General features: G+C 39.6%; 1 protein-coding gene across 3 annotated transcripts in view; it reads right to left on the bottom strand.

The window, feature by feature from the left end:
* LOC133650712 (low-density lipoprotein receptor-related protein 1-like) overlaps positions 1-27722 on the bottom strand; it is a 294864-nt gene that overhangs the window by 84406 nt on the left and 182736 nt on the right. For all 3 annotated transcript variants that reach the window (XM_062048313.1, XM_062048295.1, XM_062048304.1), the window contains exons 11-21: positions 25582-25818; positions 25325-25505; positions 17928-18150; positions 17389-17578; positions 17181-17306; positions 15545-15685; positions 15172-15297; positions 14976-15092; positions 12715-12795; positions 11645-11812; positions 2645-2827 (exon numbers count right to left, since the gene is read on the bottom strand). In XM_062048313.1, the coding sequence (XP_061904297.1) occupies positions 2645-2827; positions 11645-11812; positions 12715-12795; positions 14976-15092; positions 15172-15297; positions 15545-15685; positions 17181-17306; positions 17389-17578; positions 17928-18150; positions 25325-25505; positions 25582-25818 (1773 nt within the window). The remainder of the gene's footprint in view (positions 1-2644; positions 2828-11644; positions 11813-12714; positions 12796-14975; positions 15093-15171; positions 15298-15544; positions 15686-17180; positions 17307-17388; positions 17579-17927; positions 18151-25324; positions 25506-25581; positions 25819-27722) is intronic.

The raw sequence follows: 27722 nt of genomic DNA, 5'->3' as shown, positions 1-27722 counted from the left end.
CCGCCCTCGTGGCTCCCTGGAGCTTTTTAAAAAATGTGTGAAAATGGAAAAAGTAAAAGGACAAAACATGACACAAACTTTCCTAATTGTTAGCATTCCCACTGTTTATGTTAAAATTGCTCCACTGATGAGAGTAATTGGCAATTGCAATTTTGTCCTACTAATTTCAGTGATCCTTAAACTCACCGTAATTTGTTGACATGTGCAACGTTCTCCAATGCTGCCCACGAAAGACATGTTTTATGCAACTCCTTTTTTGTCTCATTTTGTCCACCAAATGTTTTATGCTGTGTGTGAATGCACAAAGGTGAGCTTTGTTGATGTTGACCTATTAGAGTGCTAATCAGGCATATTTGGTCACTGCATAACTGCAAGCTAATTGATGCTAACATGTAATTTAGGCTAGGTGTGTGTACATATTGCATCATTATGCCTCTTTTGTAGTTATATTTGAGCTCATATAATTTCCTTTACTTATGTCCTCTTTGTATTTAATTTATATTTGTATATCTCATGACATTATATCTATAGATAATATTGGCTGGATTTCTGTTTGTGTGCCGTTATAGACCACAGCAAATGTTACTCAGCTTGCAAAGAATGTAATAAATCTACTAGAAGAAGAAAGCCTGCCATTTCCTTTAACTTGGACACACACATCTATACCTTCGGCCATTCTAAGCCAGTAATTTCCAGGAGTTATCTCATCCTCTTAGAAGCCTCTGTTTTACTAATGTTTTCAAATGTTGTAAAAATGTGTAGAATATTACATTTCAACATTTCTGTCAACGAAGATTTGCGTCAGCCTGCGACACATAGTCATTTTGATAGTAGGCTATTATAGCTAATATAGACACTTACATCATGTGTTGCTTTCATTATAACACTTTTATAAGGCTTTTAATTTTTTGGGGCTCCAGACAGATTTTGTTTTTTTTTAATTATTTTTGGTCCAATATGGCTCTTTCAACATTTTGGGTTGCCGACCCCTGAACTAAGGATTACATTTACAATGAACGCCCAATATAAACCTATGTAACATCACTCATCTGTGTTAAAGTTAAAGTTAAAGTACCAATGATTGTCACACACACTAGGTGTGGTGAAATTAGTCCTCTGCATTTGACCCATCCCCTTGTTCTCCCCCTGGGAGGTGAGGAGAGCAGTGGGCAGCAGTGGTGGCCGCGCCCTGGAATAATTTTTGGTGATTTAACCCCCAATTCCAACCCTTGATGCTGAGTGCCAAGCAGGGAAGTAAAGGGTCCCATTTTATAGTCTTTGGTATGACTCGGCCGGGGTCTGAACTTACAACCTACCGATCTCAGGGCGGACACTCCAACCACAAAGCCACTGAGTAGGTGACACATATTAGTCGAAATTACAAAAACTAAAAAATCAGAAATGCTTTTGGTTTGTTGGTATGTCCTATTGTCCCATCATTTTCCTGTCAGGTCAAATGAATCCGAGTTTTTGTGAGTTAAAAGCAAACCAACAGGTGGCGCCACATGACTTCACCCCTAGTAAGCTTTTCTTACTGTCATACCAGAACAACTGGTTGATGGCAAGTTAGCAAACAACAGGAGGCATTACGATTAGGGGTGTCATGATACAACGTTTTTACTTTCGATACAATATTAATATTGGAGCCTTGAGTGTAGGTCGATACCAATATTAATCAGATACGATATCAGCAGGAATCATAGTACCGTACATACTTTTATTTTGGCTTGGCTTGAACAAGTGTAAGTACTCAAATAACAATGGTAAGTATGAAAACACAAACCCTATGACAAGATATGTAAACATACTGTATGTAGATATGTAGATATGAAGACATACTGAATGTAGATGTGTAAACATAATGATTGTAGATGTGTGAACATACTGTATATAGATATGTAGACACACTGTATGTAGATGTGTAAACATACTGTATGTAGATCTTTGCAAGTGGAGTGTTAACTTGTGTTTTGGAAGCGCCAAGTGGTCACAATAATTCATTAAACTAAGGGCAAAATTCAGTAAGTTGAATGATGCGGACATGTTTGTAACCGGATGTTTTCTAACTCTCTTCTACCTTGGACACTTGTATCTGTAAGTAATATTAGTAGTAACCAAGTATTTGATACTTGGTTATATTGATAATTGTTGTGTTTTAGACTGCAATATTGTTAATTGAGGAGCTGTTTTGTAGATGATAGCTCCTAGTGGCCTCTAGCCTACCATGTTTACTTTTTGTAAATGACTTGACTAAAATACAAAAAAGACCAACTTTATGTACTTATTGAACATTTAGATAATAACTGGCTGTCCAGCTTTGCACAAGTAAACACGCTGCATCGGAGCTTATATCGTCAATTTTAGAAGCAATTAAGCTGATATCATACTATACTTTTTTTTTGTTGCTGATGTCTGACCAATATCCGATTTGAATATTGGATCGAGAATCCCATATTTACAATACTGGTTTTAAGATAATGGATAAGAAGCAACTGTTAAGCAGAATTATAACATTTTGATCTTACATTGGCAACACCGTTTTTAAAATCAGTCTTGTCTTTGATTTTGTATACCAAAAACGTGTCTCGAAAAAGAGAAGTCGTCCGACATTCAGGGCCGTCTTATGTAATTGCACACTCCTCACCAGAGTCCTTGCAGCCGAACTTGACTGCCGGATCACACATGTGTGTAACGCCCTCGCAGTTCTTCTCGTCACTCAGGTCCATGCAGTCGGTGTCGCCATCACAGCGCCAACGCAGGGGGATGCAAAGGCCGTCCATCCGACACTGAAACTCATCGGTGTGACAACCTCCTGGCGGACGAGTAGCTGCGGGGAAAAGCAGAGGATGGGTGAGCGCTGCCGTTATCGCTCTTCTCTGTCATCAGCCAGACAAAGCTGTCTGCTGGCCAACAGCTAACGAGGATGCCTCCAGAAGGTCATTGTTTAGTCATTAAGAGGAACCAGCAATGAATCATTTTTGTTATGTCTCAGCGCATAGTCGAAATGATAGTGTGCCATGTTGGTCTAATACTCACTTGGAAATCACACAGGTTTAGGTACACACACGATATTATATACTTTATATATAATATGTAAATGTAACATTTATGTTACATTTTATATTGCTACTATGGTACATTTTTAGTCTACTTTTTACCTTTTGTTATTGCCTCTTTTTGTGCCCTTGTGTGCATTATCCTTTACATCCTTACCCTTTCTATCCTTTGTAACTGAGCTACTGTGTGGAACAATTTCCCCTGTGGATCAATAAAGTTTGTCTAAGTCTAAGTCTATATACCTTAACTCAGTGTTTTTCAACCTTTTTTGAGCCAAGGCACATGTTTTTCATTGAAAAAATCCAGAGGCACACCACCAGCAGAAAACATTTAAAAAATAAAACTCTACAGCTGATATTGACAATAAAAAGTTGTTCTCGCAATTGTTGGATATGACTTTAAACCATAACAGACCATGCCTCACTATAGCTCTTGTCTCAAAGTAGGTGTACTGTCACGACCTGTCACATCATGCCGTGACTTATTTTGAGTTTTTAGGTGTTTTCCTGTGTGTAGTGTTTTAGTTCCTGTCGTGCGCTCCTATTTTGGTGGCTTTTCCTGTTTTGTTGGTGTTTTTTTGTAGTAGTTTCATGTCTTCTTTTGAGCGTTATTACCCGCACCTGCTTTGTTTTAGCAATCAACACTATTTAAATTGTGCGGACGCTATCCTTCTTTGTGGGGACAGTGTTGATTGTCATGTCATGTTCGGATGTACTTTGTGAACGCCGTCTCTGCTCCACACGCTGTAAGTCTTTGCTGTCGTCCAGCATTCTGTTTTTGTTTATTTTGTAGCCAGTTCAGTTTTAGTTCCGTTCTGCATAGCCATCCCTAAGCTTTAATGCCTTTTCTTAGGGGCCCAGGGTTACTCTGCCGAGCTCTAGACAGTACAGACACTCAACAACGCGGCACAGTGGTTGAAAAACACTGCCTTAACTTGCTATATATAGCCATGCATCTTCAAGTTAACAAATGCAGTCTGTGGGTAATGATAGTGCCAAAGAGAAGTCAGAGCTTGAAAACCATCTTCTGTTGTTACAGTCTCTCTGGTCTTACCGGTAAAATACCGAAACAGACAAATACAAGTGGATAAGAGGAAACCATGTGAAACATTAACCAAACTATCGTGACAAGGTACGTATCGAACTTAGATTACAACTTGGTGTCACACACCCAGTTTCAGTAGTGGTGCATATTTTCCATCAGAGCCAAAGCTTTATTGGATGTCCTGCCTACTCTCAAATGTGTCTGTTCCTAACAACAACTTGTGTGCATTAAATGCCAGTGACAATAGTGTTCATCAGTCTTTTAATGGCAATGAAAACACGTGTAGTCTGCAGTGCTCACCTGGCGCGGACGCGAAAACGACGGTGGTTATCAGGAGCAGTTCATCATTATTCATCGCTGGTTGCTGGGATGATTAATTCTGCTAAAAAGTTCAGCCTTTGCCGTAGGCTATAGCTTTTCCTTACGCGCATTAAAAAGCAGTGGTGTGACTCTGTTATTTAGATGTCCCTCGAAGGTTCCAATTTATTAGACTGTAATTTAGCCATTAGTAACAGTGATTTAGATAAGCTTGTTTTCTAGTGGATTAGTGCTACTAAAGTATACACAGCCAGCAAACAGCAGAAGAGAAAGTCAGTACATACAATAGAACAGAACAGAACAGGTGGAAGTAAAACATTTTTTGTTTTAGATAGAGATTGCAATTCTCACAGAACATGTGTTTAAACGCTGAAAGATTACTTTTTCAACCATTGAAATGTGCCGTTCACTAGGGTGGCCAACCGTCCCGACAAATGTATGTGTTCCGTATTGAGCTGTCAAGTAGCGCACTTTGTCCCGTATTTTTCTTATAGAGTGAGAATTTTTTAAAAAAGGCCTTCAAATATCAATATATTCCAACAAATACAGCTTTGACAACAGTTTTCCGCAGGCTAATGTTAGGCCAATCGATGTCAGCGTGCCTATTGCAGTTTGGCTTTTCTGGCATTTGTTTGTTTCTGCTGTCACTCTGCCGCAGGGTGGCGGTAGCTAGCTAAAATGATCTGCCGAGCTTGTGGCAATCAGACTACAAATGTGACTTTCACCACAATGGCATTGTTCTGTAAAAAAAAAGAAACAAATTGGGAAGTCCGAACATCGTTTTTTTTTCTGAGCTACTGTAAATGTGGCTATCACGTCTATGAGGTACTTTTTAACTTAGTATTGCTCGCTAATTTTTTTTTAGAAAGGTCATTTAGCATATCTGCTCTCTTGTTGTTATAATTTAGATGCATGGTCCTCAAATCACTAGTTGTGTATCTAAGTTGTTAAACATAAACATAGTGTGTCCAGCTTTATGATAATATAGACTTTATGATAGTGACACTACAGGAGGTAGCACTGTAATTTGGCCTCATCCTTCACTTTAAGCGTGAGTGAAGACTGCACTATAGACCTGATACGTTTGAAAGAGAAAGAGATGATACCTGGTGGTTGCTTGAGCACATTGCAGCTACTGCTGGATAGTCCCATTCCCTAATGCAGGGGTCAGCAACCCGCAGCTAATACCTGCTGACCCTCCCGATTTTCCGAGAGACTTCCGAATTTCAGTGCCTCTCCTGAAAATCTCCCGGGGCAACAATATTGAGGGCGTGCTGTGATGGCAGTGCCTTTAACAACCATTTTTACACTATCTGCGTGCCGGACCAGTGACATGTTGTATGCGAGCTCTGCCCTACACACGTAAGTGACTGCAAGGCATACTTAGTCAACAGCCATAAAGGTCACACTGACGGTGACCGTATAAAACAACTTTAAAACTGTTACTAAAATGCGCCACACTGTGAACCCACACCAAAAAAGAATGACAAACACATTTCGGGAGAACATCCGCACCGTAACACACATAAACACAACAGAAACAACAGAATAAATACCCAGAATCCCATGCATTCCTAACTCTTCCGGGCTACATTATACACCCCCGCTACCACCAAACCCCACCCCATATAATACTTGCAAGCCGCACTAACATTACATTTTCATATTAAGGTGCGGGCCGCAAAATAACGTCTCGCGGGCCGCGTGTCTGGTTTATACATAGCACAAAGCAAAAAAAAAACTTTGTATGCAGTGTTATTTCATTTTAAATTTCAAAAGAGTTTTGTGGCTCCCATTGTTTTCTTGAATTTGTGAAACGGGTCAAAATGGCTCTTTGAGTGGTAAAGGTTGCCAACACCTGACCTAATGCATCAGTCACACGCAAGATTCTCACAGGAATAAGGCAAAAGTACAGTGGTAACTACTGTACTAACTCAACAGTATTTTACCTAAGGGTCAAATGATATTTTCTGCAACTCTTAAAAGTTTTATAAGTCTTAAATTCTGACATTATGCTTCTGTTTAATGACAAACAATCACAACATAGCATATAATGCTCACTTACTGGAAAAAGCAGTTACTAATATTGTTTTAAACTCAAATTACCAAAAAAAAAACGTGACTGATAACCACACTTTCATAAATGAAACAGTGATAATGCTCACTTACTGGAAAAAACAGTTAGTAATATTGTTTTAAACTAAGATTACCCTAAAACCATGACTGATAACCGCACTTCCATAAATGAAACAGTGATAATGCTCACTTACTGGAAAAAGCAATTATTAATATTGTTTTAAACTAAATTTACCCTAAAACCATGACTGATAACCGCACTTCCATAAATGAAACAGTGATAATGCTCACTTACAGGAAAAAGCTATTAGTAATATTGTTTTAAACTAAATTTACCCTAAAACCATGACTGATAACCACACATTCATAAATGGACCAGTGGTAATGCTAATTTACTGGAAAAACAAGCTAGCGGGCTAAAAGCTAACTATTTTAAATGCTAACATGAGTACAAGACTTAAATAAAGTCTTTTATTTACCCATTACAAATGTGACTCATACCCCAGGTTGTGTTTTCTTAGAACAGAGCGATCGATCTATACATGGAGACGGAAGTGTCTACAACAGGACGTGAACACGTGTGATTTCAAATAAACCCCTCATTCTGCCTTTATCATTAAAAACACTCTAACGTCGTCATAAATTAAAACGGAAGAATCACGTTTCATCAAACATATATTAACGTTGTTGCCCTAGAGGAAAACTGGGTAACACATGGCACACTGACAAAGCTTAACCTATTGTTACTATAACAATCTACAAGGTTAATATAGGTTGCTTCTCTTTCTTCCCCTCCATTTTTCGGTTTTCCTTTTTTATCTCTAGTTATCATTACGTATATGTATATTGTTGCATTTGAACAACTGTATTGTTGATAATAGAGGAAAATTACTGGTATTGTTCATTATCAATAGCGCTATTTCTATTGGTATTTGTAATGCTTTTTTTGTAGTGTAAAAATGGTCATTGTCATTTCTGTATTATTATTTATTTCGCTAACTGCTTCTTTGCTATCACTTTTACCATCATATTTGTACATATCGTACGTGCTGATGTTGCCCTATTGTTGTTGTTGTTATTGTTGTGTTTATTGTTGTTGTTTTTGTCTCTCTGTCTAATCCCCCTCTTGTCCCCACAATTTCCCCCTCTGTCTTCCTTTTTCTCTCTTTCTATCCCCCCCTGCTCCGGCCCGGCTGCACCAAATTACAGAGGTGTGGACTCGAGTCACATGACTTGGACTCGAGTCAGACTCGAGTCATGAATTTGATGACTTTGGACTCGACTTGACAAAATGTAAAGAGACTTGCAACTCGACTTAGACTTTAACATCAATGACTTGTGACTTCACTTGGACTTGTGACTTTTGACTTGACATGACTTGCTACTTTCCCCAAAACCCAAAGATTAAAAAGTTATTTGGGAGCGCGCCGCTCCGTATTTTTCCTTTTCTTCGTCTGTCTATCAGCGGGTTGTTCCTGTCAGCTGGTGTGCTCTCAGTACAACAGCCAATCAAATTAGATCTACGCTGTTTTCATCCCACAGCTCTCATCCAATCAAATTGCAGGACAACCAATGAAGAAGAATTGTCAAACAATGCGGCAGTGAGAAACAATTATGCCAAAGTTAATTTCGTTCGGGTATTAAAACTACGACTCGGTCAACAGAAAACGAATAGCCCTATGCAAATCATGCAGTTCGAATATTATAGACGGAGACGTAACAACTTCCAACTTCGTTTGACATTTGAAGATGCACAAAGAAGGGTAAGTTTTGAATGTAAGCTAACGTTTATTGGCTAAGTAACGTGACTTTTATTTGCTGTGTAGTTAAATCAGTAAGGCTGTAAACTCACTGCTAACGTTATAACCATAGACATCTTATAAGGGTACGCAGCATCGCGCGCTACTGCCTACAGGCGCAGACGAGACGCGGGGCCGCCATCTTGGAGTGGTGATCCGCTCCACTAGTGCAATTCATTTGGCAGGAGCAATGAACTGTCAGCGCATTTAATTCATTTTACCTCACTGAATACCACTGATTTTCACGCGCTTTTTTGTTATATGTGTAGCTATGATAAAGGACACATGTTTTGGCGTGTTTTATTATTCATAGTTTGCTTAACAGTAATATAATATTCTTATACGCTATAAGTGACCAGACGTCCGAGATCAAAACTGGGAATATAATCCCAGAGAAAGGGGAAAAAAACGGTCAGCTATTTTTAAATTGAAGAAACAATATGATTAGGTTATATATACATGCGTATATCCTACATAAACAATGTATGAATACATTAGATATCTATATAGCTTATAGACTGTATCTCTGTTGCTGCAGCAGCAGAGAGTTTATTCTGTCTTGACACTTTGTATTGATATTTTGTATTACATTCTTCCCTTAAATGATCATGTTTACAGTCATTGTTTTATATGTATTTTTTATGTATGTCGCTTTGGATAAAAGCGTCTGCCAAATACTTCAACATAAACATATATAAACACCTGTAAGTCTTTATATCAGCTAAAACCACCTATCTGTTTCACTGGATTCAGAATAAAACCAAATTATGTCTTACCCAACAATGTTAGTATTTGAATACTGTTACTTGAAGACTTATTCCTGGTTACAATTATACTGTTAAGAAAGTATTGTCTTATATTTTGCCTAAAATGAGAATGCATCATAATCAGTGGCGGCTGGTGAATTTTGTTTTAGGTGGGGCTGAAAGTTTGTAAACCAAACCCATGTAGGGGGGTCATCCTCCCCCAGAAGATTTCTTTGTGATTTTCACATACAAATATTAAAGATCTTTGCTCCTTCTCAACTCTGTGGTAATATTACTTTCATAAAATACAACCAATAGTACATTAATGTTAAATCTTACTTGTGAAAAGTAATCACCCGATTTCTATTTTCAACAGTTCGCTCATTTGAGTTGGAAAACGCTGAACACCATCTTTGTTTTCTACCTGTCAACTGTCAGTTTAGGCTGCTCGCCGGCTCCTCATCACCACTTCAAGATGGCGGCCAAATTGCTCGTGTCACAGCAGCCAATGCTGCGTCGACTTATAAGATGTCTATGGTTATAACGTCATCGCAAACACTGCAATATGTTATGTCTACTGCAGTTCGCTACCTTATTCATACTTTTTGTCAAGTGATTTTTTTTAAGCAGGGTTGCATGAGGTACCTATACATAACGTTACGTTAGTCAATGTATCACACACAGTAACGTAACGTTAGACGGTGATCAGCAGCACCGCATATTTTAGCCACCTACAAAAACACAAACATAGTCAAATAAAGGTCAGTTAAAATGTATACTATATTAAGAAAATGTGAACATATTGCATAGGGCCCTGACATCTAAAAAGTACAACTCTGTTCATTGTTTTGTTCATGTTTTTGTTATGTTTTTCATATGTATGCACACATCAACACACATACAGTATGAGATGAGATCAATGAGATAAGGTAAGAACAGGATAGAAACTGCTGTGGAACTACCGGTAGTTACAATGCAATGTGCCAAGGAAATACAATGTTAACACTTTTGTGCAAATAAGTACAGTTGCACTTGTTTTTTCAAATGTGTTTATTCTGTAAAGGAATGAGTTAAATGTTTAAAATGACTGGATAATAGTGCTATTATGAAGTGCAATGTCAGCACTATTTTTTTCCCTGCAATTTCAAATGCACTTGTTTTAATAAATAAATACAGCGTTTTAAAAGCATACACAATCTGTGTAAATATATTAGTCTGTGGTTGAAAGGACTTGAAAGGACTCGAAATTCAAAATGCAGGACTTGGGACTTGACTTGAGACTTTCCAGTCTTGACTTTGGACTTCACTCGGGACTTGCCTGTCTTGACTCGGGACTTGACTCGAGACTTGAGGGCAAAGACTTGAGACTTACTTGTGACTTGCAAAGCAATGACTTGGTCCCACCTCTGCCAAATTATAATATCATGGTTATACTTGTATAGCCCTTTTCTACCTTTTTAAGGAACTCAAAGCGCTTTGACACTATTTCCACTTTCACCCATTCACACACACATTCACACACTGATGGCGGGAGCTGCCATGCAAGGCGCTAACCACAACCCATCAGGAGCAAGGGTGAAGTGTCTTGCTCAAGGACACAACGGACGTGACTAGGATGGTAGAAGGTGGGGATTGAACCAGTAACCCTCAGATTGCTGTCACGGCCACTCTCCCAACTTCACCACGCCGTCCCCACAATTTCCCCCTCTGTCTTCCTTTTTTTCTCATTCTATCCCCTCCTGCTCCGGCCCGGCTGCACCAAATACATTTAATAAAGTCAAAAACAAAAAAGGCAACAAGAGAAGTATCCTACACTTCTCTTTTGTAAAGTAAATCTGAACAGCCGATATGGGCATCTACATCAACTATATAATTTGCCTGAGGAGCTGGACAGGACAAAAAAAAATTAAAAATTAATTAAAAAAAATATAAAGCGGTAGTAAATGGATGGATGGATATATTAAAACGGAAGAAGATAAACACATTTAAACACTCAAAAAGCAATAATATGGCTCTTAATAATTCCAACACAATATATCATATTTATTCTGCCAAGGAAAGAATATTGTGTGTCAATTTACTTATTTGACATTAAACTTGGTTAAAATGTATTTTTAGTGTGCGTATAAGCACTTTTTGAGCACATTCAACAATAATAATATCACATCTTTACATTTTTACGTAATCAAATCGTTCGTTAAGCGAGCTTCCAAGATTATACATTTTGCTACTTTCCTAATAAACATCTTTAACATCAAACACCGCAGAGATCGGACAATTTGGAATTGAGATAACATTTTAAGAAAACGCCTTTAAAATGTATCAATACTTTAAATCCATGTTATGAATTAAACAAAATATTAGCAACAGTAGCACAGCTGCATAGCATGAGCTAATAGATCTAACAAAACAGTAACCTTTTAACATCAACATCATGCCTATTCGTTGAAGAAAAACAAAATCATCAGTCGCTGACTTACGGATGGATCGTTGGCAGACCTGCGGACTTTATTTTAAGATGTCTAGCCAAGCAGTAGTGTTCAAGCAAACAATACTAAGTAGTCCCCAAGGCTCGCAAAGTCTGAACAGCTTTTAGATACTCACCCTGATTAGTGCAGTTAGCGTGGGTCTCGTCGCTGTAGTCCCCGCAGTCATTATCCCCATCACAGGTCCAATAATCTGGAATGCATCGTCCGCTGTTGCACTTGAACTGCGCGCTGGAGCACGAATGACTACAGCCCGCCTCGTCGCTGTTGTCCCCGCAGTCGTTGTCTGAAAAGAACACATTCGCTGTCACAATGCGTGCTAAAAAATGCAAGAGGGTGGAGAGACACTTGATTATTCCAAACTGTAAATGCTTCTTTTCATAGAGTGAACAATAATAGAATTATGAGTATTTGAGTTTGAAAAATGACAGAAACTGCATAGATCAGACCATGCACCATGAGGGAATGTACCTAGCGCTGATACATTGAGCTTGGAAGCAGAGCACAATAAGCAGTTTATACCTCGTACGAGAGCTGTAGTGGTACGCCATAATCATGGTTTGGTACGTACCTTAGTTTTAAGGCTACATTTCGGTTAATTTTGGGTACAGTAAGTAAGCAAAATGTTCTGACTTCTCCTTGGCTATGATTCCTGCTATAAATACAAGTACCGTTACATTCTTACCTCATACAAACCTGTCTGTTAGAACATTTATCCTGATATAATCTAACTAGAAAATTAATTTGATCATTTGACCTGATGAAAGTAGCTTGTCTACATTTTTGCTTGACTCAGTAATTCCCTGATCTAATTTAGCTCGGAGCTTTTGTGCGGTATTAGAAGCGATATTGGTGTCAGCCATGTTCAAGCCAAGCAGCCTTTAAAGGTTTGCTGTTAGCCTGCCCGGGCTAATCTACCAGCTAGGCAAGCGTCACGGCTGCTGCTGCGGTGCATGTTGATCTATGCACTAACCGGCCAGGTTCGGACAATGCAACTCATCAGAGCCGTCACCACAATCCTTTTCTGAAAGACAGAACCAACGGAAGACACCAGAGTGGGCGAACAACACAGAACAACAACACAGGTAGGAAAACAAAAAAACACAGGACATCTACATGGTGACACAAAGAACGAGAGCCAAACAGAGAGTAATCGCTAAGAAATGTGAGTCTACAAGTGACACTCACCGTTATCACAGCGCCAGTTTATGTTGATGCAGCGTCCATTGTTGCAGGTAAACTGCGTGAGGGGGAAACATGTAGGATAGGCTGTGCACACACAAAGAGATAAGAGCATTTTGAACACTCACTGACATGAAATGAAAGCAGCAAAGACAGAATGAAAATGAAGTCACACTCGGCCATTTTTGCCGTGCTTGGGCGCGCTTAACATTTAAAAGTCTGGCATGTTCGGCCTGTGTATGCTCAAGTTTGGTACACTTCTCCTCTGGCACGATTGCTTATGCGCACACAGAATGATTGTACTGTGATCACTCCTTGCTAGTTCCTAATGGTAACCAGCGTGTCTTTAAATAAAAAAGAGACAAAAAGACTCAACATAACCCACAAAGTCAATCTTGGTCACTCGTGAGTAGATTTGCATATGAATTACCCCTAATGATAACAATAATGTACTTGATTTATTTTGATCACTCCTTGCTAGTTCTTAATGGTAACCAACATATTTTCTTATTAAAAAAGTAAACAGAAAAACTCAACATAATCCACAAAGTCACTCTTGCTCACTCGCGAGTATATTGGCATATACAGTACAGGCCAAAAGTTTGGACACACTTTCTCATTCAATGGGTTCTTTATTTTCATGACTATTTACATTGTAGATTGTCACTGAAGGCATCACAACTATGAATGAACACATGTGGAGTTATGTACTTAACAAAAAAAGGTGAAATAACTGAAAACAAGTTTTATATTATCGTTTCTTCAAAATAGCCACCCTTTGCTCTGATTACTGCTTTGCACACTCTTGGCATTCTCTCGATGAGCCAACTCCTTCAAGATTGTTGGAAAACCATTTCAGGTGACTTCTTGAAGCTCATCGAGAGAATGCCAAGGGTGTGTAAAACAGTAATCAGAGTAAAGGGCGGCTATTTTGAAGAAACTAGAATATAAAACATGTTTTCAGTTATTTCACCTTTTTTTGTTAAGTACATAAGTCCACATGTGTTCATTCATAGTTTTGATGCCTTCACTGACAATCTACAATGTAAATAGTCCTGAAAATAAAGAAAACACATTGAATGAGAAGGTGTGTCCAAACTTTGGGCCTGTACTGTATATTATCCTTACTGGTCATGCACACACAATTTGAGTTACAGAATGAATGTAATGTGATCGCTCCTTGCTAGTTCTTAATGGTAGCCGATAAAATAAAAAGTAAACAGAAAGACTCAACATAATCCACAAAGTCACTCTTACCTGCAAGTACTTTTGCATGTATATTACCCCTATTTATAACAATAATATGGTTGTGAACACTCCTTGCTAGTTCCGAATGGTAACCAACATATTTTCTTGTTTAAAACAGTAAACAGAAAGACTCAACATAATCCACAGTCAGCCTTGCTCACTCGCGAGTACATTCACGTGTATATTATCCCTCGTGGTCATGCACACACAAACCGAGTTACAGAATGAATTGAATATTGAATCAGTTCTTAATGATAACCAATATACTTCTAGATAGAAATAAACAGAAAGACTGTACATAATCCATAAAGTCGTTGTTTCTCTTTTCGTGAGTAAATTTGCATGTGTATTACCCCTAATAATAACAAGTATTTGAATTTGCTAGTTCTTAATGATAACCAGCAAATTTCTTAATAGAAACAGAACCCAAATGTTTTGACATAATCCATTAAGTAAAAACCCACGGCACACTTGCTCGCCTATGAGTTTATTGACATGCAATATAATAATAATACATATACTGTTATTTTTTTATTTCGATTGCTCCTCTCGCAAGTTCGAAATGATAGCCGCCGACTTGCAAAATAGAAATAAACAGAACAACTTGAAATAGGACTGGAAAAATTAACAAAGTCAGCGGAATTGCAGTAATACAGAATTGTACAAAGAATTGCACAAGCGTGAATGGTCAGTGTAAGTAAGGCACAAACAGTGTAGAGCAGAGGTGCGCAAAGTGCGGCCCAGGTGCCGGTTGCGGCCTGGTGCTCATTTTTCATTGGCCCACGATACATTCTCAAACTACAATCCCCCCGCCCCAAAAAAGAAAAATATAAAAAATCATTTGAATTTCCAGTTGTTGGTCAGGGTGGCCTAGACTATCTATCCAAGCCGCAACTTTATATTTGAACAATCTGTGTGCAATTAAGATTCAACATACATTTGATTCATATTAATGTTGTTATTCCTAAATGGCCATTCGGGACCTGTGCATTAACTTCTCCTAGGCAACATTGACCCACCACAAGAGGCAGGCTCATCAGACCGATCCCCACAGTCGTCATCCAGGTCACATGTCCAGGAAATGGGGATGCAGCGCCCGCTGGCACATGAGTACTGATTAGGTGGGCACGTGCGAGCTGAAAAACAACACAGGATCACGCACTGTATATGTACACAAGGGGGGCCTGTTCACTTTGGATTTGTTTGTTTGCCAACCCGAACAGGTGGTGTTGGATTCGTCCTCATCGTTGCCACAGTCGTTGTCGCCGTCACACAACCATCGCAGTGGGATGCAGCGGTTGTTCTGACACTTGAATCTTTCAGTGGGGCAAGTGTGCTGGTCTGGATTAGAGACAAGAAAAGTAAAGGTGAGAGGTTATCTGGAGAGAAATGAGTGAGAAAGAGGTCACGGGAGTTTTAGACGTAGGTGTGTTACATCTGGATGACAGACTAGTGCTCTGCTCTTTTACTTAAGACTCACTGTCATCATTTAAACTACAAAGGGTATTGTGACCTAGCACCAACAGTAGATGAGCCTGATGTGTGTGTGTGGGTGTGTGTGCGTTTGATTGCCTGGACGGCAACTCACGGCACAGCTCAGGAGCCTCGTCGCTGTTGTCCAGGCAGTCGTTGTCGCCGTCGCACTTCCAGCGCTCCTGGATGCAGCGGTTATTTTTACAGGCAAACTCCCCCGACTGGCATTGTGGAGGTGGCACGTAGGACGGGTTGGCTGTGGACCATAAGAGGAGGCGAAATAAAAAAAAACCACATAATGGATAGGTCAAACTTCCATATAATCACAAATTGCACAGATTGGACAAAACAATAGCAATGCTTTACTAGGGACGTAACTGTACACGGTATAATGATAAACCGTGGTGAAAGTCTAGACGGTTAGTAATACTGTTTAAATTTTTAATTATCTAAAACTGTCACTTGTTAATGCGTTTTAGGCAACACTGCTCATTTCCTGGAAACGGAACTGAACACAGGCTGTGAAATGTCAACAAGCTGAGCTGTCAGTGAGCCACAAAGATTGTGTATTAGACGTAAGAGGTATGACTCCTATTTATTTTCTTTGAGCAAACTGTAGCTTTGAACCACATGGAGAAAAACACAATGTTATTAAACTACAGTTCTTTAATTGGAATTCGTTGAGTAATTTAGAGTCTTTATACTTTCTATATTAAATGTGAAATGTAAATGTATTGTGGAGAAGTGATCACAATTCAGTTGGCTACCCTGCATGTGTGTGCTTGCTGGTGTTGGCTTTGTCAGGCCAATCCTTTCCAACTCGGGTCAATCCGGATGGCATGTCTTTTCTGTCTCAACATCACCTACAATTTCAACATATACAATATTTAATCTGCTCTTTCGCTTGCAGAGTAATGATCGCATTTATTAAATGACACGTCTTTATTTGGACTTAATATTTCAAAATAGGAATATTTGGGGTATTTCTGCTGCTTTCTTCAATTAAGTTTTGTGAAACCTAACTGTAATGGGGAGGAGTCATTGTAATATATGTGCTTGTGTTTGTGTTATATCCTGCCAATCCCAACACCATACTAATTTTGTCTCTAGAGTACATGAGCTACAATTTTGCCATCTACAATTTTTTATCTGCTCTCTGTATCACATGCAGGAGCGATCAAATAATTAAATGGTATGTCTTGACTTTGTCAACTAATTTGAAGTCTTTATACTCCTCTCTATTATAAAGGCTAGTGAAACTTACATGTAAAGTGGAGGGGTGATTGCAATATAGTTGGGTACACTGCGCACATGCATGGTTACGTCGGCTACGTTGGGCCAATCCCGACGGTTCGTCCTCTCTATCTTTACATTATCTAGAATTTCAACAGCAGCAGGTTTTTATCTGCTCTTTGTATCACAAGCAGAGGAGCGATCACATATTTCATCAAGTGACATGTCTAATGTATCTTTAGACTCTCCCAACTAATTTGGAGTCTTTCTACCGCTATTATGAAGGTTTGTGAAACGTAAATGTATAAAGTGTAGGAGTGATTGCAATACAGTTATCTATAAACAGTACGTTTGTCCAACCCCACCCACCACTTTAAAGTTGGTCATGAGTCAGTCAATCATTGAATCAAATGCAATTATTTCACCTGTTGGTGATGAGTCAGTCAATCATTGAATCAAATGCAATTATTTCACCTGTTTTCTCTAACCAAAAGTTGAAAACAGAGTATATATATTGCCTTTGCAGCTGGTGTTGTCAGTGGGGTCCAGTATTTGGTCTTCTGCACAAGCACACTGCCGGCCGCTCGGTATGGCCAAACACAGGCTGGTGCATCCTCCATTGTGCACGCGACACGCATTAGAACCTGCAGGAAAAGAAGGTGAGGTTACTTAACGAACACTAAAGCGCACACTGAGAAAAGGCCAGTATGTTGACACCGACTTTACCTTGTTGCTGCTGAGCATCGTACATGCGTATTTCAAAAATGGGCGGTCTCTCGTTGCGGAGCAGGGTGGCAGTGCCCGTGGTGGTGTCCAACTTGAAAATGCTGCCACTTCGGTACTCGTTCCAGAACAAGAAGTGTTTATAATGGCAGAGACCAAAGGCGTGGTTCAGCTCCTGGCCCTCGTACACCGTCTGTACGTGTGAGGAAAGCGGGAGGAGAGGATAAAATGTGAGGCTAATGAACTTCCTTCTAATTCCTACCTGTTTCCAGCTAATGACGCTGAAAATCTAGGCAGTTAACATTTAAGACACCATTACCAAACAAGCATAAAAACACAAATAAAAAGCTTCCTGATTCTCAGCTGGACCCGCCGCTATTTGACAAATAAGGTCATTTGGATCCACTTCAGGGTTTTAAATACTGTTTATTGTTTGTGCAAATACAAAAGTCCAGTTTGTAGATTAATATGGCTCCTAAAAATAATACATCAAAGTGAAATATGAACTTAACAAGCCATGGCATTAGATTGACGATTCTGACCTTGCGCTCAGAGCTGTTGAGGTAGACCATCTCGATACGGTCGTAGTAGGCGTCCACCCAGTAAAGGATTCCCTGTGGGATGTCCAAGCTCAGGCCATTGGGCCACAGCACCGTCTTGCTGGTTAGGAAAACGTTTCTATTGGAGCCGTCCATCCAAGCGCGTTCAATTTTGCCTCGTTTGCTCTCCTTAGGATCCTCCTCCCAGTCCGTCCAGTACATCCATCTTAAGAAAACAGACGAGTTTACTGAGGTTAATGGAAAATGTCGCTTTATTAAGATGTATTAGGATGAGAAAATGACGTCACCAAGTCATCTAAGACGAGTAGGTCAGACTGTGCCACCAAACAAGATATGGATATACATTAATGAAGTAATTGAATTTGGGCTGTGATATACTAAGACTATGTGTACAATTGTAAAGTGGTGGAGACCGCCTAATTTAAATGATGATATCGCAAGTACTATACGGGGCATCACCAAATTTCATTCTTCATGCCTACCATGTTTTCAAACATGCAGGAGACATGTACTACTTGTTCTGGGCATTTTAGAAGCAGTACTGCAGTGTAGCTACATTGAAACCACTTTTTTTTTTAACACCTAAGGTGCGCTCTTTGGAGAGAGGCCCAAAAAAATAGGTACATAAAGAAATGTTTAAAACATATTTTAATAACATATATTCTATGTGAAAAAAACGAACGTCATTAAAAAAATACCAAAGCGGGATACCAAAACGCATTAAATTTATTTTTTTTTTAATCAGCCCCTTAAGTCCTCTAGCAAATATACAATTACAAATTGATGTTGCCTAATAGACGATATGTCTAATTTTCTGGCCGTCCAAAATGTTGACAAACACACGTAGGATGGAGGATTCTCGTTTGTCCATCCTCTGTCTGTGCAGCGCGAGCACTGAACCCGCAGGCATATGTAGAACTATCAGTTTACACATGCTAAATAAAACGCAAAACCGTGCTCGCAAAACGGTCATGAGTTTTGATAAATCACATTGCGTGTGCTAAATAATAATAATTGCATCTTCTCTCTCCCAGCATTGTGGGGGTTTTGATGATCAGCATATATTTTGCATATTAATTAAAACAGAGACGCAAAACAGATTGCTCTCAACAGACGCAATCCACTTTGCACACGTTGAGTAGATCCGCTTTGCGTGTGTTTTAGTACCTTCAACCTTAAGCAATTCGGCCCTTAATGTGTTAAAGCCAAACACAAATTTGTATAACACCCAGTGCCGGCCCAAGCCTCCATGGGGCCCTAAGCAAAATTTGATTTTGGGGCCCTCTATTTCTGCCAATAATATTGATTGTTGATCATTCACACACCTACTATAAACTCATTGCGGCTCTGGCAGTGTTGTTTACATTATCCTATTGTCAGCCTGGCATGTCTTTACAAATGACATGTCATTTATAAAAATATGGGGGTGGCCCAGTTAAGAACATAAATAATACCAATGAATGAACAAATGATGTCCAGAGTGCCACATATGGTTCCTAATCTTAAAATGTAGAAAACATTCAGCTACAAGAGTGGCCTGGGGTTGAACAGTCCAAGTGATAAAGCTTCGTATTTACAGTAAAAGTGTCATCTTGTCTCATCAGTCTTGTACATATTAGTCTTTAATTACTAGTTTATATTTTTAGGTAATTGTTCATATTTAATGTTTACTTTGTACAAAGAGAGCACAGTCTACTGAAGTTAAATTCCATGTGTGTTAAACATAACTGGACAATAAAGCTGATTCTGATTCACTTTATTATTTTTGGTAACAAAAACCTGAAACAGCAATGTGCAAAAATAATTCGTAGTGCAAGAAAAACAATAAAGTGCAACAATAAAATCACTTAAATATATATAAAAAGGAACAAATTCAATTGTACAAAAAACAACATAATTAAATTAAATATCAAGCAAATACTTAAATAATATTAATGAACAGAGTTACCAGAAACAAGGTAACATAACGGTTTATAAACAAATATAAAGTTACTACATATTAAAACTATGTAAATGTACATAACGATGTGCAAAAAAATTTGGGGGAAAAAATCAAAATAAACTACCTTAAATTAAGGTCCTTAATTCACACATTTGACCATCACATCACAGTTGTGTTCCTCTGTTCTTCACCACCCACACCACTCCACCCACTCCTTAAAACCTGTGCTTCCTGGCTTTTCTGGAGGCAAAGTCATTTATGACATCACTGTAAGAAATCTGATGGCCGACTTTGTTATTAATACTAATCACTGCCATGTACGAGTCTGACTCAGACTCGTACATGCAAAAAATAAAAAATAAGAATTTTTTGTTAATTGCTTTTGGGGGCCCCCTGTTGGCCGCGGGGCCCTAAGCAAGCGCTTAGTACGCTTATGCCTTGGGCCGGCTCTGATAACACCCCTCTAAGGACATTTAAAGTGTTGGTGATATGCGTTCTATAAGGGTTAAAAGGACTGTCCTAATACTTTTGTTCACAGAGTGTATTTCATCCCCATTCGTGTCAATTCCCACCACGCCCCCTCTCTGCAAATATCTTTTCTTCTCCTTTTTCTTCCTGAGCCTGATGGATTTTAGACATTAGCGCAGACGAGTGTGTTTCCCCGTGGGTAGCATGGACACACATCACGCTGCCACTAGCAAACCAAATGTGTGTGTGTGTGTGTGTGTGTGTGTGTGTGTGTGTGTGTGTGTGTGTGTGTGTGTGTGTGTGTGTGTGTGTGTGTGTGTGTGTGTGTGTGTTTTGTTAGCATGTATTTCTCAGGAGACAGCCCAGGAGGTCATTGCAACAAGACTCATCCATACACAGGCAGATTATTCTGTGTTTGAGAGTGGGAGAGACAGATGAGTGCCTGTGTGTCACTAAGCTACTCTACTGCACAGAGATGAGCTTCAATGCGTACGTTTTGCAATGATAACCAGAGTGAAGATATGGTGACGGAAGAGGAAAACATTCGTAGAAGTGTTCACTGGCCTCAAAGCTTTTATACCGAGGGTATGTTTTTGTAAACAGGAAGAGCACAGAGTACAATTCACATACACAGATGTGGATCGAGGAATGTTCTTCCCGATCCTGTGAGAGACAGCATTCTCCAACATTTTTGTACAACTTCTTACTGAATAATGCTTGAAACCAAATGATTCATGCAATAACTGCGAACATACGTGTGCAATATGTGTGCAATATGTGCAATTTGGTGTTAACCTACATTAGAATTGCTCTGCCCTTCCAGTTGTTAGTAGGTTAACACAGGGGTCAGCAACCGAAAATGGTGAAAGAGCCATATTGGACCGAAAATACAAAAAAAAAATCTGTCTGGAGCCGCGAAAAATTAAAAGCCTTGTATAAGTGTTATGATGAAGACAACACATTATGTAAGTGTCTATATTAGCCAACTATCAAAATGACTATGTGTCATAGGCTGACGCAAAACTTTGTTGACAGAAATGTTGAAATGTAGTATTTATTCTACACATTTTTACAACATTATTTTGAAATCATTAGTAAAATGGAGGCTTCTCAGAGGGTGAGATTACAGCCAAAGGTATAGATGTGCAGCCAAGATTAGATTATGTGTTATGAGACATGCAAATATAAAATGAATTAAGAGGATTTAAAGGAAATTAATTGAGTTCAAATATACCTACAAACGAGGCATAATGATGCAATATGTACATTCAGTTAGCCTAAATAGCATGTTAGCATCAATTAGCTTGCAGTAATGCAGTGACCAAATATGCCAGATTATCACCCCAACAAGTCAATAACATCAACAACGCTCACCTTTGTGCCTTCACACACAACAATAAAAGTTTGGTGGACAAAATGAAACAAAAAAGGAGTGGCATAAAACACGTCTTAAAAAGTCAGAGAAAGTTGTACATGTAAACAAACTACGGTGAGTTCAAGGACCGCCAAAATTAGTCGGACAAAACGGCGCTCACCAAATAGTCTCTAGCATGTTTAATATAAACAGTGTGATTTCTAACAATACGGGAGGTTTGTGTCATGTTTGTCCTTACACAGAAACCATATTAAAACAAATATTGTTTTACTAATTTTTTTAAATTTTTCATACATTTTTGAAAAAGCTCCAGAGAGCCACTAGGCCGACGCTAAAGAGCCGCATGCGACTCTGAAGCTGCGGGTTGACGACCCCCGGGTTAACAGAAGGCAATGGTAAAAGAGGAGATCACACGCTGTGCTTTCCCAAGGGACAACACTATATGCACCTTATATATCATTTAAAGTAAACAGTGTACAGCTTGTATTGATTTACCCTCCTCCGAAATAAGCCAGCCATTATTGTCCAACTAGCTGGCGACTCAAGTTAAATTTGAGATTGTCGATGCTGGCATGCCGAATCGGGGACCTCTGGTTGTTTGTCTATATGTGTCCTGTAATTAGCCACGTGTACATGGACAGCATTTATTTAATCTGATCCATCCATCCATTTTCTACCGCTTGTCCCTTTTGGGGTCGCCGGGGGTGCTGGAGCCTAACTCAGCTGCATTCGGGCGGAAGGCGGGGTACACCCTGGACAAGTCGCCACCTCATCGCAGGGCCAACACATATAGACAGACAACATTCACACTCACATTCACACACTAGGGATCATTTAGTGTTGCCAATCAACCTATCCCCAGGTGCATGTCTTTGGAGGTGGGAGGAAGCCGGAGTACCCGGAGGGAACCCACGCAGTCACGGGGAGAACATGCAAACTCCACACAGAAAGATCCCGAGCCCGGGATTGAACTCAGGACTACTCAGGACCTTCGTATTGTGAGGCACATGCACTAACCCCTGTTCCACCGTGCTGCCCACTTAATCTGATCATCATTCGAATTAGAATGTTACTGTGTACATGGACCCTGAAAAAAATTATTATGACATGCATTTTCATGCATCACACCTTAAATCGAAATACTTTACTTTGAAGTGCGCACAACCTAACATAAACGGAAGGATGTGTTAAAGGACGCATATGTAATAATTGAATTTCAAGTCATCATTAAATGACCCTGATATGTCAAAAGGCATTAATAAATCATGTTCTTTTCGAATATCTCTATAACTGATAACAGTAGTTCAGCCGGGATATGCTCATTTCAAAATTAGATTTATATTATTGTTATTGTTTTCATTTCGATGTCCCGCCCTCTACCGTTTGACCAATTAGAAAGTCTGTGAGTGTGTCACATCCGGGTTGCCAGTTACACACCGCCACCTTCGTCTGGCTACTGCTTTGGTAAAGTTACTAAACATGTCAGACCTTAGTAAATCTAAAAGGCGTCGTTACGATTCTCAACTTATTCATGACAAAGCCAGGAACAAAACAAGGATTTGTATTGGGGATGCCTTTGAAAGATGGAGACGACTGAAGGCGGAGAAGATTTTTCCATCTGACGCCAAACTTGCTCATTTCCTCCTTGATAGATAAGTCAGGCATTTACGTTTTCTTATTACTTGTAATAAATGGAAATGGACATTTTGTATGTAAACTGTATTGTCCAATACAGTCTATGATCTTGTCTAACAAAGCTAGTATGTTCATGCAACGAATGCTTAGAAACGAAGCACCATCACACTGGTGTAATGCTTAGCATGCTAGCACGGCTGTCATCATGGCAATGTGAAACGTATGGAGACAGCCATGATAAAATAATTCCTCATTCGTGTAGCCTGTAGGCATACCTTGGTAAATGTTTCCTCTTTAGTTTTGGGTGTACATTAGGCTGCTAAGCATGCTCTACTTATTTTCACCAGTATAACTATTGCTAGCGTTGGTTGTATTTTGTTTTAGTCTTTGTTTTCTGATAGTACTGACAATAACTACATGATTGCCATTTGTTGTGATATTGTACGCAGGCATAACGTACTTCTTCCTGAAAATAACCACATTTCTGTTTAAAATGTGTTGGTTAGAGATTTGTTATTGACAAAACACTTGTCTATTCAGTTATTATTGTCCCAGCACCTCAACCCCTAGTAAGAGGCAGTGGAAGTTTGAAGTTCTTTGGAATAGCCCAGTCGATCGAGCTGGATTCCGCTGCGTATCTGGCAACCTCAGTCAGGGAGAGAGGGAGGGTACAACAGAATTTTGACTGTGATTGCAGTAGCATTTCTGGCCACATTATTACATATGGCACCTTTAATATTTGTGCTATGGCGCCATCTTTTGGACAAGTTCGATCACTCCAGGTGCTGAAGAAGCAGTAGACTTGCACTGTAAACAAACATGGATTTGTACATTCCTGCTTGTCCGACGTTATCACAGTATTTATTTTATAATTTTTTTTCCTTCTGTTCACTACTTTTGTTTTACCTCTCTTTTTGAAATGAAGCTGTTCTGTGCTTTTTATGTTGTGATTATGTACGGGTTGCAGCGTGTCTTCATGCCACGACGTTCTGTGTATGTGTTTGAGGCTAGCAGTTACCACTTGGAGTAGCTGTAATGTTGTTCAGCTCGTTAGACAACAACTGGATCCCATCTTTTATTGTTACACCGACACATAACACTCTAGACCATACTTTTTTGTTTGTCTCGTTTTAAAGCAACAAATTCAACAGTATATAACGCTACGCCTGTACATGTTATATGGGGGGAGACAGCAGCAAGAAAATCGCTTCAATCCATCCATCCATTTTCTACCGCTTGTCTTTCTCGGGGTCGCGGGGGTGCTGAAGCCTATTCCAGCTGGATTCGAGCGGACAAGTCGCCACCTCATGGCAGGGCCAACACAGATAGACAGACAACATTCCCACTAACATTCACACACTAGGGCCAATTTTGTGTTGCCAATCAACCTATCCCCAGGTGCATGTCTTTGGAGGTGGGAGGATGCCGGAGTTCCCGGAGAGAACCCACAAAGTCACGGGGAGAACATGCAAACTCCACACAGAAAGATCCCGAGCAGAGACTATTCAATTAAGACCCCATCCACCACCAAAGTATATCTGATATCAAAGACATGCGCAGCAAGGATAATTCTAACCGGAATTTCGGAAGCTGTGATTTCATGTGCTCCAATCCAAATGACTATCGGCATAAACCACCCGCCTCGATAGGAATGAAATTTTGATCTGAACATGTGTGATCGGGTCAGATCACTCCGAATGGCATGTTTACATGAAGCATTTTTATTCCGGTTAGGCTTTTAATCCAATTAAATGTGTCCATGTGCACTGGTCAACAGTCTCTCTAAACGTCCCCAAAAGTCAGGTGGCATAGACTTCAGCTTACCTATGAGTCAAATGAGGACAAGCAGTATAAAAAAAAAATGATCAGTGTGTATGCCAGTGTTATAATTCCTGCTTTTGTCTTGAGCTGAAATAAAGTGTCAGAGTATAATAGCATCATACTGCCTCTAGCCCTTACCCATGGAGAGGGTCCACCACAATGGCGCGAGGGTGAGTCATTTTATCTTCTATTAGAGTCTTGCGAGTCTGGGCGGCTTTTTCCAGCCGGGCCACACTGATGGTTTTTTTGGGCCCGTCGTCTGTCCAGTACAAGTTGTCCGCCATCCAGTCCACAGCAATTCCCTCCACCGTGTGGATCCCTGTGATGAATCCATGCTATTAGTCAACTCAGCCTCTTGTAGGTGATTTTTGTTCCCCACTGGTGTCATAACCTACCTTCTTTCAGAATGGTGTCCCTCTCTGTCCCATCGATCTTCTGCCTCCCAATGATGTAGTTGGTGGCATCAGCAAAGTAGATGAACTCGGTCTCAGCATGAAAGTCCAGAGCTCTGGGCTTCATCAGATTCTCGATAGGGATCATGTACTCATCAGGCACCTTGGCATTCATGTCCATGCCCCTGATGACGCCTGGGCGACCCTTGCCATAGACCAAGAAGAGCTCATGTTCTGGCTCTGTAGCGAGAAGGATTTAACAGCAGTAATAATAATTAATGATGGAAATAACACGCAGACGTGCTTGTTAGAAGGAATTAACAAATTAAATGAGAGGCACGATTAAAAATATAGAATTACGTTCACCAACTCAGAGGTGATGCAGCAGCAGATCAAAATTAATGGATGGATGGATCTTTGACAGTCCAAATTTAAACATTTAAAAAAAAATCTTATGGCTCCCAGGAAGCCAGAAAAATATGTAATATTTATCCTGCCAAGGAAAGTATAATGTGTGATTTTTTAATTATTTTATTATTATTTTTTAAAATAAAACTTGGTTTAAAGTAGGGCTGTTAAAATTAAGGTGTTAACACGTGATTAATTATTAAAACAATTATCGCATTACCTAAATGAATGAAGATACCTCGGTGTACACATGGACAACAAGCTGAATGGGTCAAAACACGCTGAGGCACTCTACAAGAAGGGACAGAGCCGCCTCTACTTCCTCAGGAGGCTAGGATCCTTCAACGTCTGTACAAAGATGTTGAAGATGTTCTACGAGTCGGTGGTGGCGGGCGCCTTCTTGTACGCCGTGGCCTGCTGGGGCAGCGGGCTAAGAGCGAGGGACGCAAACAGACTGGACAAGTTGGTAGAGAAGGCCAGTAACGTGGTGGGGGTGGAGATAGACTCTCTGGCGGTGGTGTCAGAGAGGAGAAGTCTAGCAAAACTCCTAGCCATTATGGACAACACCTCCCACCCACTACACTCGGACCTTGCGGAGAGAATGAGCATGTTCAGTGGAGGGCTCAGACTCCCTAAATGCAACACGGAACGACACAGGAGGTCCTTCATACCGACAGCCATCAGACTGTATAATGCATATGTTCCTTGACTGCACTTAAATGTAGAATATATGTAGAATATATTCATATTATTCATATATTATATATTACATATATAATATATTATATATATGATATCATTTATTATTATTATTGTCTATTGTGAGCGAACTGTGGTGCTGAATTTCCCCCAGGGATCAATAAAGTACTTTCTATTCTATTCTATTCATCACAGTGTTTGTTTTGACCGCCTGAAGGCAGTGCACAGGCATTGCACAGGCAGTGATCACGTCACACGCCAGTGTGATTAAAGTTAAAGCGACGTGCTCTGCGCCCTTCAAAACAAACTCAGATGGAAATTTAGATAAAACTGAGGTAATTAGTTAGTATTGCAGCGACAAACTATCTTATCGTCGGCGCACATCAAGTTTAAAATATCATCTTTTAAAGCGAAACATAAACGTGAGAATGGCGTCGCTAGCGTGAATGCTACTATGCTGGCTGAGTTTATCTGCGTTTACCACAGCGAAATTAAATAATGCCTTTTCAAAATGGACAGCCAGTTAACATCTGTGAAGACCAAGTGCTGCAAAATGGTTTACATTTCTTTAAACTGGTTAAACTAAGGGAGAGTAAATGCAGATGTAAATGATCCACGGTGTAAAGTTGTTTATTTTATTAGTGTACTGTACATCTGTACCTAGTTTGCTATATTATTGCAGAGACTTTAAATAAAGTGTGCATCATTTTCATACTTACTGTCACCAGGTTTTGAGCAAATCAATGACTTGCAGTTCAGTGAAAACGTTCCTGTATGACATTCCGACTACCAAATTGCATTTATATCCAAATTTGGGGTATTTTCTTAAGCACATTTTATTTATGCAAGCAAATAACCTGTGATTAATCATAATGAATCACAGTTCAAGAGTGTGATTAATCCGATAAAAAAATCATCACTAGACACCCCTAGTTTAAAGATTTCAGTGTGTATAAAAGTACTTTTTGAGCACATTCAGCAATACTGTGATAATAACGAAAACAATAACCGTGATATGAAATTTTTACATCCCGTGA

Source organism: Entelurus aequoreus, linkage group LG01, assembly GCF_033978785.1.
Source record: "Entelurus aequoreus isolate RoL-2023_Sb linkage group LG01, RoL_Eaeq_v1.1, whole genome shotgun sequence".
Taxonomy (NCBI): domain Eukaryota; kingdom Metazoa; phylum Chordata; class Actinopteri; order Syngnathiformes; family Syngnathidae; genus Entelurus; species Entelurus aequoreus.
Note: the sequence above shows the minus strand (reverse complement) of the source record. Positions and strands in the feature narration are given on the sequence as shown.